The sequence below is a fragment of the Podarcis tiliguerta genome (genome assembly GCF_965153285.1).
Source record: "Podarcis tiliguerta genome assembly, chromosome: 7".
Taxonomy (NCBI): domain Eukaryota; kingdom Metazoa; phylum Chordata; class Lepidosauria; order Squamata; family Lacertidae; genus Podarcis; species Podarcis tiliguerta.
The window spans coordinates 10,179,972-10,199,877 of record NC_139540.1 but is presented as its reverse complement, the minus strand read 5'-3'; the positions used below and the strand labels follow the sequence as shown (position 1 = coordinate 10,199,877).

At 46.8% G+C, this 19,906-nt stretch overlaps 1 protein-coding gene across 1 annotated transcript in view; it reads left to right on the top strand.

Moving 5' to 3' along the window:
• Window positions 1–12,687, top strand: part of CCN4 (cellular communication network factor 4) — a 32,574-nt gene extending 19,887 nt beyond the window's left edge. The window contains exons 2-5 of the mRNA XM_083450656.1: window positions 1,826–2,114; window positions 8,170–8,427; window positions 10,587–10,780; window positions 12,362–12,687. Coding sequence (XP_083306782.1) covers window positions 1,826–2,114; window positions 8,170–8,427; window positions 10,587–10,780; window positions 12,362–12,661 — 1,041 coding nt within the window. The 3' untranslated portion in view covers window positions 12,662–12,687. The remainder of the gene's footprint in view (window positions 1–1,825; window positions 2,115–8,169; window positions 8,428–10,586; window positions 10,781–12,361) is intronic.
• Window positions 12,688–19,906: the final 7,219 nt, after the last annotated feature.

Sequence of the window (19,906 nt, the reverse complement as noted above, 5' to 3'; positions counted from 1 at the left end):
AGCAGAACAGTTTAGTAACTTTAGATCCCAGGACAGTGAACAAAACCCATAGCTAGCATGCAAGACAGACCAGTGAATAGGGGGAAGGGACCGAAAATTGCCTGCGAGAACGCCAGGCTATATTCAATTCCTACGATGACGTCCATTCCAGTTCTATCTCCTGAGAACTCACTCCTGGGGTAATTGTTCAGCAGAAAGGCACTGCGGTCCCTGACAGGTGCAAGAAGCTATTCCTCTTGGGAGCCGTCCAAACTCACAGGTCAGGCGTAATCTTCTCACAGGAATAAGCAGAGGAAATAGGTCAGGCCTTGGACTGATTCCTCCGGAACCGCCCAATAACCTGGGGAACATGTTCTCAGTGCAATCTACCCAAAGGCAAACAATTGTGGCATTGCACCGCTTCCCCATCTTGAAGGGGTGAAATTTCCAGACCATCATGGAAAACAAACAAAAGTATGAATTGCAATGCATTGCATCCTGATGTTGCTACCGAATTGATGAATACTACCAAATTTCAGGCTGGAACATAGGAAGCATCCTTAAACTGGGTCAGGCTATTGATCTGTCTTGCTCAGCATCATAATATTGGATAGAAGCAGTGCTTTCCTGTTAAGCGTAATTGCTTAGTTGACCTTGAAATGGAAATAACTCTCTCCAGTGTTTGAATGTGTATTGTTGAAAGTTTAACTGGAAAATTTCATTGGGGTATATATATCCCAATTAAAGCTAAGAAGGGCTCTCTAAGCACCTAGATGGGCTGATAATAAACTGTTGGTGTTCTCTGTTAGCTCTCATGTGGTGTTTAACCTTAGGTCTTGTAAGAGAGGTGTTCAGTTGCAAATTGCCATCTTGGGGAACTTGTCCTTGAGTCTTTCTCTGGGAGTCACAGAGAACAGAGGATGTGCTTATGAAGTCTCTCTCCTGAAGAGAAAACAGGCTAATGGAGTCTGTGTGGAGAGAGACAGACCTCTGATTCTAGGCCTGTTGGGAGTGATCTAATATTTCTAAGAAGATGAGCCTATGCTTGGACAAGCATATGAGTGAAGCTTTTGAATCATATTTATGGGTCTGAACAACTTCTATCCCAATAAGAGTCAGTTTGGGGGCATATAGTGGTACCTCGGGTTATCAACTTAATTCGTTCCGGAGGTCTGTTCTTAACCCAAAACTGTTCTTAACCTGAAGCATCCTTTCACTAATGGGGCCTCCCGCTGCTGGTGCACCACTGCCGTGCAATTTTCATTCTCAACCTGAGGTACTACTTCCAGGTTAGCGGAGTTTGTAACCCAAAGTGTTTGTAACCCGAAGCGTTTGTAACCCCAGGTACCACTGTATAAAGAGTCAGTTTTTTAGGCAATAAGAGTCAGTTTTTAACTGTTTTAGCTGCCTCAAGCTCTGCAGTATTAATATCTGCACTATCCCCCCCCCCCTGCCCTTGTGGAAATACCTTGATAATAGTGCCGTGGGTGCCAGCACAAAATGGCTGTCATGGGCAGTGGGAAAAAGACATGGGAGAAGAACCATAGCTCAGTGGCAGATCATCTGCATTGCAAGCAGAAGGTTCCAAGTTCAAGTCCTGGCATCACCAGGTACGGCTGAGAAAGACTCCTGCCCGAAATCCTGGAGAGCTGCTGTCAGTCAGTGTAGACAATACAAGGTAGGCCAATTGCCTGACTGTACAAGTCCTAGGTTTCTATGTTCTCCATACCAGTCAGTACCAGCACCGGGTAGATCTGTGAAGCAGGAGAGATTAGTGAGCCAGTCACTGGATTCCTGAAGGCTTCAGGAGTTTCCCTGCTAAGCTTTTTCTCCTTTTCTGACCCAGGTCTTTGCCCAGAACATCACCACGACTACCATGTCACCCCCTGTCACCTCCTCCACGACCGAGGCTTACGTGCGGACGCAGTACTGTAAGTGGCCGTGCGAATGTCCGAAGACGCCGCCTGTTTGCCCGGCGGGCATCAGCCTGATGACCGACGGCTGTGAGTGCTGCAAGACGTGTGCCAAGCAGTTGGGGGAGAACTGCACAGAGGCGGACACTTGCGACGCCCACAGGGGGCTGTACTGTGACTACAGCAGAGACAGACCTAGGTACGAAATAGGAGTGTGTTCACGTAAGTGATGTACCTCTTTCTTTTTGCCAGAGATACGGGTCATGGTGCTTCCTGTCGGTCTGAACGTGTCCCAGGTTGTTTCTTCTCTTAAAGTAGACTGAGAAAGGCAGGATATTCAATGGTACTGGTCTTGAAAGACCTACATTGGCTCCCAGTACGTTTCCGAGCACAATTCAAAGTGTTGGTGCTGACCTATAAAGCCCTGAACGGCCTCGGCCCAGTATACCTGAAGGAGCGTCTCCACCCCCATCGTTCAGCCCAGACAATGAGGTCCAGCGCCGAGGGCCTTCTGGTGGTTCCCTCGCTGCAAGAAGCCAAGTTACAGGGAACCAGGCAGAAGGCCTTCTCGGTAGTGGTGCCTGTCCTGTGGAACGCCCTCCCACCAGATGTCAAAGAGAAAAACAACAACCAGACTTTTAGACGACATATGAAGGCAGCCCTGTTTAGGGAAGCTTTTAATATTTGATGCATTGCTGTATTTTAATATTGTGTTGGAAGCCGCCCAGAGTGGCTGCGGAAAGCCAGCCAGACGGGCGGGGTATAAATATTATTATTATTATTACTACTACTACTATTACAATTATTATTATTATACCTCGGTTTTTGAACATCTCCGTTGACAAACATTTCGGTTTTTGAACGCCATAAACCCAAAAGTAAACGCTTCATTTTTCAAACACGTCTCAGAAGTCGAACATGCCATGCCGCTTCAGCAGGATCCTGAGGCCTAGCTGTTGGCTATTGAGTTTTTGGTTTGCAAACATTTCAGAACTCAGTCTTCCAGAACGGATTGCCTTCAAAAACCAAGGTGCCATTGCAAATGCATTAAATAAAATAATAATACCCAAAACAATGATGTTGTGAAGCATTATCAGGGTTTAGTTTTCTTCCTCTAGCTGGGCCACCACTTTGAGATCCTTTGCTTCTGGATTTGCCTTGTTCCACTCTAGCAACATCTGGCGACGTTGCTTCTTTTTCTTTTTCTTTATGCTAGAGGTTTTAAACCTTTCTGAGTCCACAACTCCCTCAGCCAACTACATTCTTTCTGTGGCACCCCTGTGGGATTCAGGAGCCCAGTTATGTCATCTCTTGCCTGCAGAGCCAGCCTCTCACCCTTTTTCGAAAAGCCTCCCTTGTGGAGTGTTCCCTCAGCCCTCTATCCTTGGGAGTCTTCTAAAGGTAAAGGTAAAGGGACCCCTGACCATTAGGTCCAGTCGTGGCCAACTCTGGGGTTGTGGTGCTCATCTCGCTTTATTGGCCGAGGAATCCGGCGTACAGCTTCCGGGACATGTGGCCAGCATGACTAAGCCGCTTCTGGTGAACCAGAGCAGCGCGCGGAAATGCCGTTTACCTTCCTGCCGGACCGGTACCTATTTATCTACTTGCACTTTGATATGCTTTTGAACTGCTAGGTTGGCAGGAGCAGGGACCGAGCAACGGGAGCTCACCCCGTCGCGGGGATTCGAACCGCCGACCTTCTGATTGGCAAGTCCTAGGCGGGAGTCTTCTAGGCAGCTGCAACTGCCGACCCTTGTCTCTCAGCTGCCCACCCGACCCCAAAGAGAGGTGCCTCCTCACACTGCCCCACAGGGCCCTGGGAAGCAGCACCTGGCTAGCCCCAGAGGCCCCATTCACCTGGCGAGCTTGTAGCCAGGGCTGTGCATGCCTTTGGGAGCCAGAGGTGCAAGAGGGCATCAGAAGAAGGGAGGGAAGGAAAGAGGGACAGAGATCAGTGTTGCCCGCAGCACCCCTGACCATCATTCAAGGCACCCCAGGGTGCCACAAGACACTGGTTGAAAACCACAGTTTTATGCATTTTCCAATTTTCATTGTACACCATACATATTTCATCTGACATTGTTTCTGTGCAGATTTCCCAACCTGACCTTCAGTGGCATTCTAACAAAGCCTTGATTTGCTGCATCTCCATTAATTTCTCCACCCTTTTTTTATTCCCGTCCTTTCTTACTGTTGTTGAAAGAATTACTCCTACTTGCAGGTTTACTGCAATGTCATTTCTTTTTAGATATTCCGTAAGGTATTCCCACTCCCCCCCCCTGTCCTTGTCTTCCTCTCGTCCCAGTTCCTTATTTTGGCTGTCTTGTTTGCTAATTCTGTGAGCTCTATCAATTTGTACAAGCATTGCTCTTCTGTTGGTATATTTTCATCTTTTCACGCTTCTTCTTTTTCTTCTTAGCATCATTTCTTTGCTGCTTTGGGTGGTCCAGCTCACGGTTAAATTCAGACCAAAATATTTATTGCACGCTGTTCCAGAAAATTCAAGTTCCCAAACAATTTGTAAGGTTTGAGGTTACACAGTAAACACTCCAAGTGTCGAAATAGGATCGCCGGGGTATTGAAAACCTGGTTTGGCTTTGAAGCTGTGCAAAACATTGGCAAACCCAGGAGTGGGGGAAAACATGCGGATCTGCTTACAATTCGATCTCAAGTTTTGGAATTTCCCCCTCTATTTAAAACAAAATCCTACAAGCACAGCACCTCCCTCACACACCCACACTTCCAAATAGGCAGGATCATTGTAGTAAAAGTGGGAAAACAGAGACTCAATGGCTCAGTCCCTTTTTTGTCTGCAGCTGAAACAGGATATTCTATTAAAACTGCAGGAGCTGTGCATGTTCCTGTGGGAGAGAAATAAAGCAAAACAAACTACTGTAAGCATTTGTACAAACACCTGTGAACTCAAGACAAAAGGGGTTGATTTTGAAAGGCTGCGGTGGCACAAGCCGTAACCTGCACCGTGGATTTCACATTACCTTAAAAAGGGCTGTAGTTTACCTTTGGAATATCTCATTCGCTTATGAAATGTCGCTGCTTCAATCGATCTCTGGTCTCTCCAGGTAGGATTGAAAATGTCCCCTTTCTGAAACCATGGAGAGAACCACTGTCCTTCAGTGTAGATCATACTGATCTAGAGGGATCACTTCTTTGGCTCAGTATAACGGCTCATCCACAGTTACCTTTTGCCCCACACTTTATAGGTACGGGTCCGCACTTTTAAAGCTCTGCGCCTGAGCATTTTTTGGATGTTCCCCACCCCCCACCCCCTGCCCCAGGAAAACCCACTCTTTAATGCCAAATCGGAACAAAGGGAAATTTGGGTTTCCAGTAGATTGTCATTCACTCTGAATGAGTTGCTTAAAAGTGTGGGATAACCAATATACTTAAGTCTAATTAATTCATGAAGGGGTTAATGCCATAGAGTAAGCTGTCCTGCCAGGCCTAGCTAGTTCACTTCCCTTCACCCTGGGAGAAAGGAAGCCAAGATATTGTTCCTTCGGTCCTCCACGTGAACTCCTGCATGTAAAGTGGTCTGGGCTGGTTGCTCCAAGCTCAGACTGCATGGCCTTTGCAAGCCATTATTGTGTCCCTGTACCAATAATTTAGGAATTTTCACCACTGTAACTAAGCCAAGTTGTACTGCGTGGTACTGCATGTAAAAGCACCTGAATCTCACCAGGCAAGTACTAACAGGGGCCTAAGTTAAAGGGTATTTTTATTTTTAAAAAAACACCTAAGTTAAAGTTTTTTTATTAAAAAAAATATGCACAGCACATGAATGTGGATTTCTCCCTTCCTCATAATATTGGAAGCTGGGGTCCAACTATGAAACTGAAAGGTGGGAGATGTACCATTGTAGCATCATTCACCCCGGACACTGAGGTCCAGCTCTGAGGGCCTTCTGGTGGTTCCTCCACTGCAGGAAGTGAGATTACAGGGAACCAGGCAGAGGGCCTTCTCAGTAGTGGCACCTGCCCTGTGGAACACCCTCCCATCAGATGCCAAGGAAATGAATAACTATCTGACTTTTAGAAGACATTTGAAGGCAGCCCTGTTTAGGGAAGTTTTTAATGTTTGATGTTCTGTTTTGTTTTTAACTCTGTTGGGAGCCACCCAGATGGGTGGGGTATAAATAATGTATTATTATTATTATTATTATTATTATTATTATTATTATTATTGGTGGTGGTGGTGATGGTGATGCCAATGGAGCTGGCTTTCCTAGAGGATAATGCCGTTGGCTCCTAGTCACAATGATTAGATGCTCCTTACATGATCAGGGGTAGCATGTCTCTGGATACTAGTTGCAAACTGGGAAACAACAGAGAGAAATAACTACTGCCCTCGTGCTCTGCCTGTTGGGCTTCCCATAGGCATCTGGTTGGCTGTTGAGGAAGGAAGGAAGGAAAGCGATGGACCACATAGGGTTTTGGTTTAATCTGGCAGTTCTTATGTAAAGAAGTTCCTTTTCTCCAGGGAAGAAAGAAATCTGTGTAAATCAGACGGGTACTTACATGTCAGGAGCTCAGCCTACACTCGAGTAGGACCCTGGTAGAGACACATGCCCGACTGGCATGTTCCCTCCCTCCTGGTCAATCATTCGGGAGCTTCAAAAGCTTTCTTCAGCCCGAACATCACAGCAACCGATGCCAACAGACACCAGCACACTTAGGGATCTGCAGAGTTTGCGCACCTAGCGTGACAGACCTCAGCAACTCAGCATTCTGGCTAATCTACTTTATTTACATATAAACACACACGGAGCACTGCAACATGACTCCCTCTCTCTCTAGCATCAGACAGCAAAGAGAGAAAGAACAAAGGACAATAGTCCCACTTCATGGAACACAGTAACACAAACATCCTGTCTCTGTCACTTCCCACTCTGTAGAGTCAAAAAGCACATACCATCATGTGATCGACAAGAATCCCATGACTGCAACCATGGAGCAGGAATTCCAACATTACAATCCATATATCTCACTGCCTTCTGAAAAACGTCATTGTTTCACCAAGTTTTAATTAGAAAATTAAACTGGCTATTATTATTACAGTCAAACCTCAGTTCCTGAACGCTTCTGTTATCATACTTTTTGGCTCCCAAATATCAAAAACCTGGAAGTACAGTGAGGGGGGGAAAGTATTTGATCCCCCACTAAATTTGCCTATTTGCCCTCTGGCGAAGAAATGACCAGTTGTTATTCTGTTGTTATTCCTGCTGTTCTTCTGTCTCTCACAGCTACAACATACCTACCATTAAAATTATGGACTGGTCATTTCTTCATCAGAGGGCAAACGGGCAAATTTAGCAGGGGATCAAATACTTTTCCCCCCTTACTGTTAGCGTTCCGGTTTTTGAACATTTTTCAGAAGCCGATCATCTGACCCAACTTCCGTTTGAGTGCAGGAAGTTCCTTCAGTCAATCGGAAGCCGTGCATCAGTTGTCGAACGTTTCGGAAGCCGAACAGATTAGGTTCGACAACCAAAAGGTTTGACTGTATTGTTGCTATTATTATTATGAGGCCCTATACCCGTAGGTCTAAGGGAGCTTCACAACATAAAATTTGACTAATTTATGTTATTTCTGCATTTTTACGATTTTACATTGCAGTGTTTTAATTTATTGTACCCCGCCTTGATAATTTAAGGAGTGGGCAGTTTACAAAAGTAAAGGTAAAGGGACTCCTGACCATTAGGTCCAGTCGCAGACGACTCTGGGGTTGCGGCGCTCATCTCGCTTTATTGGCTGAGGGAGCCGGCGTACAGCGTCCGGGTCATGGGGCCAGCATGACTAAGCGAACCAGAGCAGCGCACGGAAACACCGTTTGCCTTCCCGCCGGAGCTGTACCTATTTATCTACTTGCACTTAGACGTGTTTTCGAACTGCTAGGTTGGCTGGAGCAGGGACCGAGGAAGGGGAGCTCACCCCGTCGCAGGGATTTGAACAGCCGACCTTCTGATCGGCAAGACCTTCTGACCCGCGTCCCTTATAAGTAAATAGATAACCTGCCCTTGTCTGGTGCGGAAGGGAGGAAGGAAGGAAGGAAGGGAGGGAGGAAGGAAGGGGGAGGGAGGGAGGGAGGGAGGGAGGGAGGAAGGAAGGAAGGAAGGAAGGAAGGAAGGAAGGAAGGGGGAGGGAGGGAAAATCTGTGTATTAAAAACCTGATTGCTGCTGTGATATCAGATGTCATGTGAGCCTGGGCTTTTGAAACTCTCTCTCTCTCTCTTTATGCATTTCCCCTCTTCCTTTTGTAGAAATTGTCGGCCTCGACTGCATCCTCGATGGGGTCAGGTACAAGAACGGACAGTCCTTCCAGCCCAATTGCAAGTACAATTGCACCTGTATCGGAGGAGCGGTGGGCTGTGTCCCCACCTGCAGAGACTCCAAGCCGCCCCTCGTTTGGTGCCCCAACCCCAAACAGATTAAGCTGAAGGGGCAATGCTGCGAACAGTGGGTCTGCGACGACTCCAAGAAAATCAGAAAGACCTCCCCACGGCACATCTCCTCTGCAGGTATTGGCGGTGGTGTGTGTGTGTGTGTGTGTGTGTGTGTGGAGCACGTGAGGAGGGGCAACTTTCTAAGACTTCGGAGGAAGAAAGCTACCCACAGCTTTTAGGGACAAATTCCCTGCAGCATGGAGTTCCAGATGTAACTTTTTTCTCTGCAACGAAAACAAAACCAATCAAAACCAACAGCCACTTGAGGGCTGGTCTTGGAGGGAATTGAGAAGAGGTGCTGAATTTTTTACCTGCTGGCCATTTTCCAGCTCAACATCTACCCTTCCAAGGTGGTTTTGCTCCAGCAGGGAAAAAGGTAGAAAAGCTGTATTATACAAGGGCAGACCACTGCTTTATCTAGCTCACATTTAAGGCCACATTCGCACTATACAGTCATACCTCGGGTTACAGATGCTTTAGGTTGTGTTTTTTCGGGTTATGGACCGCCAAAACCCGGAAGTACTAGAACGGATTACTTCTGGGTTTTGGTGGTTGTGCATGCGCAGAAATGCTAAGTCACGCTTTGCGCATACACAGAAGCACCGAATCGCAACCCATGCGTGCGCAGACGGCAGGTGTGGGTTGCGAAAGCTGCGGGTTGTGAACGTGCATCCCACATGGATCACGTTCACAACCCAAGCATCCACTGTACATTTAAACAAGCATCGTACCACTTTAAGCAGACATGGCTCCCCCCCAAAGAATCCTGGGAACTGTAGTTTAAGGTTGCTGTGAGTTGTTAGGAGACCCCGACTCACAGAGCCACGATTGCCAGAGTGGTTTAATAAAAAGAAATAAGAAAAACCCCAAACCACCAGAATGCCTATATATATATATAGTACCGGTATGTACATTTTTTATATCTGTGTATGTTACTTTGGAATTTGTGTAGTTATGTATATTACAAAGTGTCTATGTTTATATGATTTAGAACCATGCACAGCTGATGAAGCCCCTTCGGGCGAAACAGGGGAATATCTAGGAATCCTTGTCTCGTCTGCCTGTGGCAGCATCCATTAGTGCCAGGTTCTTTTGTCTGCCAACCCAATCATCTTCATTAGACACTTAGAAGATTATTTCATGCCACTCTTCTAAGCAAGACAACAGACAGAAAAATACAAGGGAAGATGAAGAAATTAGAAAAGAATGTACAGTGGTGCCCCGCAAGACGAATGCCTCGCAAGACAGAAAACCCGCAAGACGAAAGGGTTTTCCGTTTTCAGAGGTGCTTCGCAAGACGAATTTCCCTATGGGCTTGCTTCGCAAGACGAAAATGTCTTGCGATTCTTGCGATTTTTTTCCGCTCCCCAACCCCTTTTTCTAAAGCGCCAAGCTGCTAATAGCCTTTTAGCAGCTAATCCGCTAATCCCTTAAGCCTTTAATAGCCGTTAATAGCCCTTAAACTGCTAATAGCGCTAATAGCGCTAATCCGCTAATGGGCTTGCTTCGCAAGACGAAAAAACCGCAAGACGAAAAGACTCGCGGAACGGATTCTTTTAGTCTTGCGAGGCACCACTGTACTATGGCACTAACAATAAAGGACTTGTATTTTGTACATACTGGACTTGGTGGTCAACTGGAAAGCTACATTCTAATATATTATGTCACAATGTTGATTTTGACATTATAAGAAGCTGTATCTAATTTTTGAGAAGTAAAGGTAAAGGGACCCCTGACCATTAGGTCCAGTTGTGACCGACTCTAGGGTTGCGGCGATCATCTTGCTTTACTGGCCGAGGTACAGCTTCTGAGTCATGTGGCCAGCATGACTAAGCCGCTTCTGGCGATCCAGAGCAGTGCACGGAAACGCTGTTTGCCTTCCTGCCAGAGTGGTACCTATTTATCTACTTGCACTTTAACGTGCTTTCGAACTGCTAGGTTGGCAGGAGCAGGGACTGAGCAACAGGAGCTCACCCTGTTGCGGGGATTCGAACTGCCGACCTTCTGATCAGCAAGTCCTAGGCTCTGTGGTTTAACCCAGAGTGCCACCCGCACCCCCTTTTGAGAAATAGTTTCTAGTAAATAGCTTTGCAATTGTTACTATACGGCCTATGTGTATATGTGTTTTTTTCAATTAGAGCGGTTTAACAACCAATTCCTCTTCACAGGGAATTCCTGAGGTTGGCGCATAAGCTCACCTAATGCCATGTGTTCCTTTCCTCTCTTTTTTACAGTTTACGAAGGGGAAATTGAGTCGTGGCAGAAAAACTGCATCCTCCACACCTCTTCCTGGAGTCCCTGCTCGAAGACCTGCGGGATGGGCACGTCCCAAAGAATCACGAACGAGAACGACCAGTGCCGTCTGACAAAAGAGAGTCGGCTCTGTAACATGCGCCCATGTGAAGAGGACATCGCCAAGCACATTAAGGTATGGGATAATACAGACAGAAATCCTCCTTGTTGCTCCTGCTTCACCACATTAAGCACACTAAGGTACTGCTTGCAGGATTGCTCTTGTTTCCCCATCCACCCACAAGAAGCTCCCACAATTTCTCCACAACAGCCACTAGCTTTTTATGGCATCTCCAGATGATACCATTTCTAAGTCCTTGGGTCCTAGTGTTTTTCCAAATTCCCTTCCCGGGTGTTTGAGACCTGAGTGGTCACTTACTTATTTACTTAAAGGTAAAGGGACCCCTGACCATTAGGTACAGTCATGGCTGACTCTGGGGTTGTGGCGCTCATCTCGCTTTATTGGCCGAGGGAGCCAGCGTACAGCTTCCGGGTCATGTGGCCAGCATGACTAAGCCGCTGCTGGTGAACCAGAGCAGCACACAGAAACACCGTTTACCTTCCCACCGGAGTGGTACCTATTTATCTACTTGCACTTTGACGTGCTTTCAAACTGCTAGGTTAGCAGGAGCAGGGACCGAGCAACGGGAGCTCACCCCGTCGAGGGGATTCGAACCGCCGACCTTCTGATTGGCAAGTCCTAGGCTCTGTGGTTTAACCCACAGTGCCACCCGCGTCCCTTATTTACTTAGGCTATCCAATTGCAGCTCTGTCCTGTCCAAAGAGATGGACAACATGATGGGGTATCAGGCTTCAGGGAATCAGCTTCCTCCCCCCCCCCCCCCCGGCAGTAAATAAGCAGAACAAAGAGAAAGGAGTCTCTTACCAGTTAGAAACTTTGATGATCACAGAGAGAGAACAAAGAATCCATTGTTAGGAATGACGGTGCTCCTAATTAAGGGTTTCACCCACTTCCTCCCTAGTCACCCACATCACTACCACATTTTGTAACCTGATCTCACAACCACTGTGCTTTCTGTGCCGCCACCTTACCTGCTCTTCTTGACCTTGGGCTGAGCAGATGAATGCTTTCCAGCGACAGTGAGTCTGTTAACTCTCTCTCCCCCAGTGCTTCTCCTCCTAGCTATTCCCCATCCAGTACTTCCCAACTTCTGCCTTCTGAACTATGTCCCTCTGCAAACCGCTATTCTAAATCTATACTGTGGGAAGATTCAGGATCCGGAGCAGGAGCAGGAGGAGGGAGAGGCTCCCACCATTCCTCCTCAGTGCAGCCCTCGTCAGCACGGTCCCTGACATGGAGGCACAGAGGCTTCTGAGAGTTGTGGTTTTAATCAAGGGGTTTTGCAACTGGGAACGAAGACTGCATAACCCATGGATAGTCTACCTGTAAACCTCTAGATATTGTTGGACGCTAGCCAGCATGGCCAATGGTCAGCGATGAAGAGAGCTGAGAGTTTCTAGCACTTTCCAGCCTCTTCATAGTTCTTGGAGAAGTTTTATTCTGTTTTCAAAGTTTTGTTCTGTTTTTAATGTTCTGTTGAAAGCCGCCCAGAGTGGCTGGGGAGACCCAGCCAGATGGACAGGGTAGAAATAATAAATTATTATGAATATTATTATTACTGGAAGCGTAAATAAAAATATTTAATTGATCAAGTTGATCGCTATCATCTCTCTCTCTCTCTCATGTTGTTTCTAGCCTGGAAAGAAATGCTTAGCAGTGTACAGGAGGCAGGAGCTGATGAACTATACTCTGTCTGGATGCGTGAGCAAGGCAGCTTACCGGCCGAAATACTGCGGCGTCTGTGTGGACAATCGCTGCTGTACTCCATACAAGTCGAAGACCATCGACGTCAGCTTCGAGTGCCCGGATGGGACCGGGTTCTCCAAGAAAGTCATGTGGATCAACGCCTGCTTTTGCAACCTGAGCTGCAAGAGCCCCAACGACATTTTCGCTGACTTAGCTCATTATCACGATTACTCCGAAGTTGCTAATTAAGTTGGCTGGGTATGACGGCATTTGCAGGGAGGGAGGGAGGGAGGGAGGTGAGCGAGAGGGGACTACTACGTTTTATTGCTCTGATTTTACAGAGGGTTGAAAATAAAAGAGAATCTTCCGTCTGCTGTATGTGAAAGCAAAACCATTTGTTGATTTAAATCCTTTTTTTTCTTTCCTTTTAATCATCCTGGCCTAAGTCTGCGTTGAATCATCCTGTCATTTTAAATGCTTTTTAACAACAGGATTTTCTGCAGAATGCCCTGGTTCTCAAATATTTTCTGTTCTCCGGGCTGCAGTGTAGACCTTTTGAATTGTTATTTCCTTTGAGGTTTTGAAGCAGAGGTTGGATGGCCATCTGTCATGGATGCTTTAGCTGAGATTCCTGCATTGCAGGGGGTTGGACTAGATGACCCCAGGGTCCCTTCCAACTCCAAGATTCCATTACTCTTTTTAAAGTGCAGGGCTTAATCTACATAAAACACTTCTTGCCTGTTTACAGGGGTACCTTGGTTTACAACCATAATCCGTTCTGGAGGTCCGTTTGTAAACCAAAACAGATTGGAACCTAAGGCGCGCTTTCGCCAATGGGGCCTCCAAAAATTTTTTGTTCGTAATCCCCCCCAAAAAAGGGTTGTAATCCAAAAAAAGGTTGCAAACCGGAACACGCACTTCCGGATTTTACGTGTTTGTAATCCAAAACGTATGCAAACCAAGACGTACGCAAACCAAAGTACCACTCTATTTTCTTTAAACAGGATTTCTATACCGCTTAATCCTCAAAACCTCTAAATGCTTCACATTAAATAGACATTAAAATGTACCAATTAAATCAGATGTTAAAAACAAGTTGGCTTATAAATATAAATAAGATGAGCTATTTTGCACACACACACACACACACACACACACACACAGACCTTTTTTAAAAAATACATTTTAAACTGCATGCCAAATTTGCATGTGTGAGTAGGCTCACCTAAACAAAAATGTTTTTAGCCGGTGCTGAAACCAGTACAGGAAAGACACCCGTCTAGTATCAATGGGCAGGGAGTTCCAGAGTGTCCCTGCAACCACAGTGAAGGATCTATTCCTTGCACCTAGCACAAGTTGGGTAGCACTTCCCCAGTGACTTGGGCCTACTTTCTTTGTGAGCTCACAGGGCATGCTGCTCTTGTGAAACACCCGCTCAGCTCAGTAGAAGCAAGTCCAAATCACCGTTGGTTTGGGAAGGCTTTCTACATCTGTTCAACGGGGCTGTTGCAACATCCTTGGACCCACACTTTAGCTCTGGTTCCCATGCACAGCGGTGTCAGCATCACCCTTGAGCCAGTGCCACTAACTGGACTCATCCACCTCAGCCCCGACTGGGCTAGGCAAGCTGGGTAGCACTTCCAGAGACCACCTTTAGCGCAGGAACAGGTCAAAGTGCTATGGACTCACAGCTTAGAGTTGTGAGCACTGGATTCACTTCCACAAGTAGACAGTCATCGCAAAGCAGAGTACAGCAGAGTCTAGCAGAGTATATAAACAACTCGGAGAGCAGCTCTGTAGAATATCTTCTTTATTCCATCTACAACTATATACAGAGCTAAATGAGCCTAAGCATAAATGAATGCTAAACCGCACTGAGTGTCTGCAGCTGCTCTTATCAGCAACCTTATCTAAACACACAATCTCTCTCTAACACTCTCTCTCTCCGACACACTGACTGACAGACTGACCGACTTCTCTGACCGGCCCTCTGATGTGGTGCTGGAGCAGAATAAGTAGAGAGCAGAACACGCCTCCTCCTCTCTGCAGAATCAGCAGACTCCTCAGGAGATTCTTGGATATGGGAGGGGTGAAATCTCCTCAAGCGGGGTGTTGGAGTGGGTGGGGGCTGTGCACCGGTTTTTCCTGTTAAGGAAGAATGATTTCCTACGTGTGGCTGCTTGAAGTCACTTGCGCTCCAAATCTCATGCAATTCCACCACTGGGAAGTTGAATGGAATCCATTCTGGAAGTCCGATCGACTTCCAAAGCATTCGACTTCCAAATCACAGCTTCTGATTGGCTGCAGGAAGCTTCTGCAGCCAATCGGAAGCCCTGTCGGATGTTCGGCTTCCAAAAGAACGTTCAGAAACCGGAACAGTCACTTCTGGGTTTTGATCATTCGGGAGCCAAAACGTCGGTGTTCCAGGGCGTTCGACAACCAAGGTACAACTGTAGTTGTTGTGGGAGTGTGCATAACCCTTGAGCGGCCAACTTGGATCACAGAAGCCAATCCAGGCTTCAGTTTGGATCCTGCAATGCCCTGTTTTTTGTTCTGGCGCTCACTCTGGCACAAGTCTGCTGATGAGACCAGATCAGAAGATGCTCTGGTGCAATCCTGCTGACGAGCACCAGAGTGCAAGGCTGGCAGACGTGCCCCTCCTGACATCCTGATTTAGGGGGCAAAAATGTTGGAGAGGATGGGCGTGGGAGTTTTCAAGCAGCGGGTTCCATTCCTAAAGTAAAGGTAAAGGGACTCCTGACCATTAGGTCCAGTCGTAGCCGACTCAGGGGGTTGCAGCACTCATCTCACTTTATTGGCCGAGGGAGCCGGCGTACAGCTGCCGGGTCATGTGGCCAGCGTGACTAAGCCACTTCTGGTGAACCAGAGCAGCACACGGAAACGCCATTTACCTTCCTGCCGGAGAGGTACCTATTTATCTACTTGCACTTTGACGTGCTTTCGAACTGCTAGGTTGGCAGGAGCAGGGACCGAGCAACGGGAGTTCACCCCATCGCGGGGATTCGAACCGCCAACCTTCGGATCAGCAAGTCCTAGGCTCTGTGGTTTAACCCACAGCGCCACCCGCGTCCCATTCCTAAAGTAGGCAAACACATAACAAATGGCCTCCGGGCATGTACAGAGTAACTAGTGAGGAAATTGGGGACCTTTGCAAACAGTTCCTTCATAGTGCAGCCTATGCACAGTCATTTATTTGGGAGAAATGGTCCTACTCTTCCTCTGACTCATGCATTTGCTGAGAATCCCAGGTAAAGCAATTAGCAACCAAACCAACCCCTGTGTTGCAAAGAGATAGTCAGCCATGTCTAGGCAACACGATGACCACGTATATACGCAATAGACAATCTTAATAGAATTCCTTCAAACCATAAGAAGTGCAAAATGAAATCTTTATTCTCAACATCTTTGAAAATCTTTAAATGAAGCAAGGTACCTACCAACCTAGCAGTTCGAAAGCACGCCAAAGTGCAAGTAGATCAATAGGTACCGCTCCAGCGGGAAGGTAAATGGCGTTTCCGTGCACTGCTCTGGTTCGCCAGAAGCAGCTTAGTCATGCTGGCCACATGACCCGGAAGCTGTACGCCGGCTCCCTCGGCCAATAAAGCGAGATGAGCGCCGCAACCCCAGAGTCGGCCACGACTAGACCTAATGGTCAGGGGTCCTTTTACCTTTACCTTTACCAGACTTTGTACAATGAAAGACAAGCTGTGAAGCTTTGTGTATTCAGCAAATATGATGTCCAACACTGAACAGTGTTTCTGGATATTGACTACTGTTTTGTAGAATTCTTCGTCAGTGTGGTGGGAGGATATAGAATTGCTTCATAAACCCATCTTATTTTGAATGAATGTATGTAAATGAAAATATCAAATGCTGTGGAACAGTGCTCATGTAATAATGTAGGCATTGTTTCTCACAGAAGAAGAAGAAGAGTTTGGATTTGATATCCCGCCTTTCACTCCCCTTCAGGAGCCTCAAAGCGGCTAACATTCTCCTTTCCCTTCCTCCCCCACAACAAACACTCTGTGAGGTGAGTGGGGCTGAGAGACTTCAGAGAAGTGTGACTAGCCCAAGGTCACCCAGCAGCTGCATGTGGAGGAGTGGGGAATCGAACCCAGTTCACCAGATTACAAGTCCACCGCTCTTAACCACTACACCACACTGGCTCTCACAGGCATGTGTTTGGCCACTGGGAGAGCAGGACAATGGACTAAATGGGCCATTGGCTTGATCCAGCAGAATCAGGTTATGTTCTTACCCAAGAGCCTTTAAACTGGAGACACCGGTGCATAAACAATGTGCAAAACTTCTGGGGCCTTGGCCTTCTCTTAGTGAACAGATTCAGCCCAAGGTGCTGCGGTCAGGTGTAAGGAAACGAAACTATACGATCAAGAGATGATGCGGGAATATTCCAGTGGCTGGAGAATTGCGTTTAAGGGATGGAACAGCCTGTGATCTGACAAGAGTCTGGCAGCAGAAGAGGCACCACAATTATCTCATGCTACACAGACTTCTCAACAAAGCGTAGCCCAGGCAGGCCGCATTCCCTATTCATTGAGTTCTGAAAGTCCCTATTGTGAGACGGCGCATGATGGTCACATTGTGCAATGGGCAGCTACGAGCGGCCCAGAAGAACAAAGCGCCTCTTCAGAAATCTGCAAACAATGCTCCCAAGGTGAAATGGTACAGAAAAAGGAAAAACGTTGAGGAGGCCAGGATTGGGTTAAGTGGGAAATGCCTCCCTCAAAAGGAGGTTGGAGACAGACAACAGTTTGCGAGAGGGTTCAAAGTGGTTGTTGAGAAGGATCATTTATTCCCATGTTGCACAGAGCTCTTTCGTGCTTTCCTTGTGTCTCAGGCTAAACGGGTTTTTGGAAATGAATGGGACAGGCAGCTACAGAAATTGGATTTCAGGTCGCCCTTAAAGGCAAGTCTTCCTAAGTCACACTTCCAGAAACAACAAGTGCTGGACTACTGCAAATTTTAAGGAGCGGTTCTCCAGCCAAACGGTGTGTACAGAAATGTCTATATCAGGACAAAGTGCTCGTAATGATGCATATTATAGTGAAAATAACACAAAAAGGCATTCTATTTAGGGAGCACTAATCGGAAGCTGTGGGGACGCGGGTGGCACTGTGGGTAAAAGCCTCAGTGCCTAGGGCTTGCCGATCAAAAGGTCGGCAGTTCGAATCCTCGCTGCGCTCCTGTTGCTCGGTCCCAGCGCCTGCCAACCTAGCAGTTCAAAAGCACCCCCGGGGGCAAGTAGATAAATAGGGACCACTTACTGGCGGGAAGGTAAAGGGCGTTTCCGTGTGCGGCTCTGGCTCGCCAGAGCAGCGATGTCACGCCGGCCACGTGACCCGGAAGTGTCTCCGGACAGCACTGGCCCCCGGCCTCTTAAGTGAGATGGGCGCACAACCCTAGAGTCTGTCAAGACTGGCCCATACGGGCAGGGGTACCTTTACCTTTACCTTTTAATCGGAAGCTGTGGAAGTTGTGTGGAACGTTCTGGTTCCAAAGAACGTTCGCAAACCGGAACACCCCCTTCTGGGTTTGCGGCATTAGGGAACAAAAACATTTGACTCACAAGGCATTTGGAATCCAAGGTATGGCTGTATAAACTCTGGATCTCCCCCACTTACCCTGCCCTGACTGATCCAGCAATGGGGGGTTGTTAAAACCAACTAAGGCAGTAGTACCTCCTGTGGCTCCCCACAGCTTTCTGCCCCAAACACAGCAGGCCGATTCATTAATCATTGAATCCAAAGGTGCCCTTCAGCACGGCAAGTGTAGCTTCCGTAAGACCATCACAAGAGGCTGACCCCAATCATAACCTCCTGCTGGGCACTTCCAGGCACGAGCCACACAGACTGTCCTCCTTTGCCTGGGCAGGAATAGGATTTGGTCTGTGTCAAATGTGGGTCTGCCAACAAGGTTTCGGTGTTCATGTCACGCTGCCTTGCCAAGGGCTTTTCACAGCAGCAGGTGTGTGCCCAGTTATCTCAAGGAGGATTTGATTGCATCCTGTCCCATCTTAAAGCTAAGCTGCTTAGAGAAGGAGCCGGGCCCATGTAGACGGGACAATTATCTGTATCTGGGACAAGGCTCAGAAATAGCATAATGTACGCTTGGCGAAAGCGTCACGTTGTGGCGGCTTGTTCTAAGCAGACGGCACATGTGAACGTGCTTCTCCTCTTCTGTACCTGAGCTGCCCCCACAGCAGTAGAGTTCTGTCACGAAGAGGTGGGCTTCACGCAACAGGTAGATTTTTAGAAACGAAACGGATGGAGAAAGGAAAACTCTCCTGCCTTGTCAGGAATACATTCAAAATTAAGGTTCTTGAAAGCTCCAGGCTTTAATTGGATAAATTAATGTATCCATGCATAAGTCAAATGCGTGTTGATCTGTTAGCATGCAACACCGGCCACACGCCAGGAAATGGCTTTGACTGGATGGCTAAAGCAGCTGAGGACACCTGACTGATTGCACAAAACAAATGAAATACCTTGAAAATCCCTGAAACAAGAAGTAATCGACTATAAATATTATCTTGTGGAAATCAACAAGTCTTTAACATCAGCAGTAACATCTAGACCACGGGAGTGTTTCAGCCCTGTTCTTGAGTTTGTTCAAATCTAAAACAGCTTTATCTTGTATTCCTTTCTTTGAATTTGTGCCACTTAGGTTTTTAAATATTTTTGTAAAAGCAGCACTAGAATTTTCACAGTTGAGTCCTTAACCCTTTATTATTATGCTTTGCTTTCTTCAAGTTGAGCTTTGTTTAAAACTTGCTATTTAGGTTTTCAAACCTTTTTTGTAAATTCAGTATTAGAAACTGTACTTTTGAGTCCTCAATCCTTTATTACTGTGCTTGCCTTACCTAGGCTGAGCTAGGATTATAATACGTCAGAATTTTGGGAGTTCTACCCTTGTTTGAATTTTGGTCATTTAAAGTTTAGGATTTTTCTATTTCCTTCTGAGGAAACTGAATAGTTCAGTGAAACGAGGTTTGTAGCCAGCATCCCGTTAAGGCTTTGTTCTATTTTAGGTTTATCTAATTTTTCCCTTAAGCTTTTTGATATTAATTATTTCGTTGATTTCCACAAGTTAATATTTATAGTCGATTACGTCTTGTTTCAGGGATTTTCACGGTATTTCATTTGTTTTGTGCAATTTCTCAGTTCTGTGGCTGTCTTTGTTCTATTGAGGACACCTGATTGGTGTCAAACCCTCTGTGAGTTAGGGATGCAATGCATAGCCTGCATGCAAAGACAGGCTCCAGCGGATTGTGTGGACGAGACCAATAGTGGGTCCTATGGTCAAGAAGGCAGTTTCTGCATGTACAGTAGAGGGAAGTGAAACAGATGGGGCTCGCCAAACTTGGAAGGTAGCCCATCTAGGAAAAAGAAAATATCCTTCTCCTTGACCCTAAATCTCTGCTGCCTTGCAGAATATCTTCAGGGTAAGAAAAGG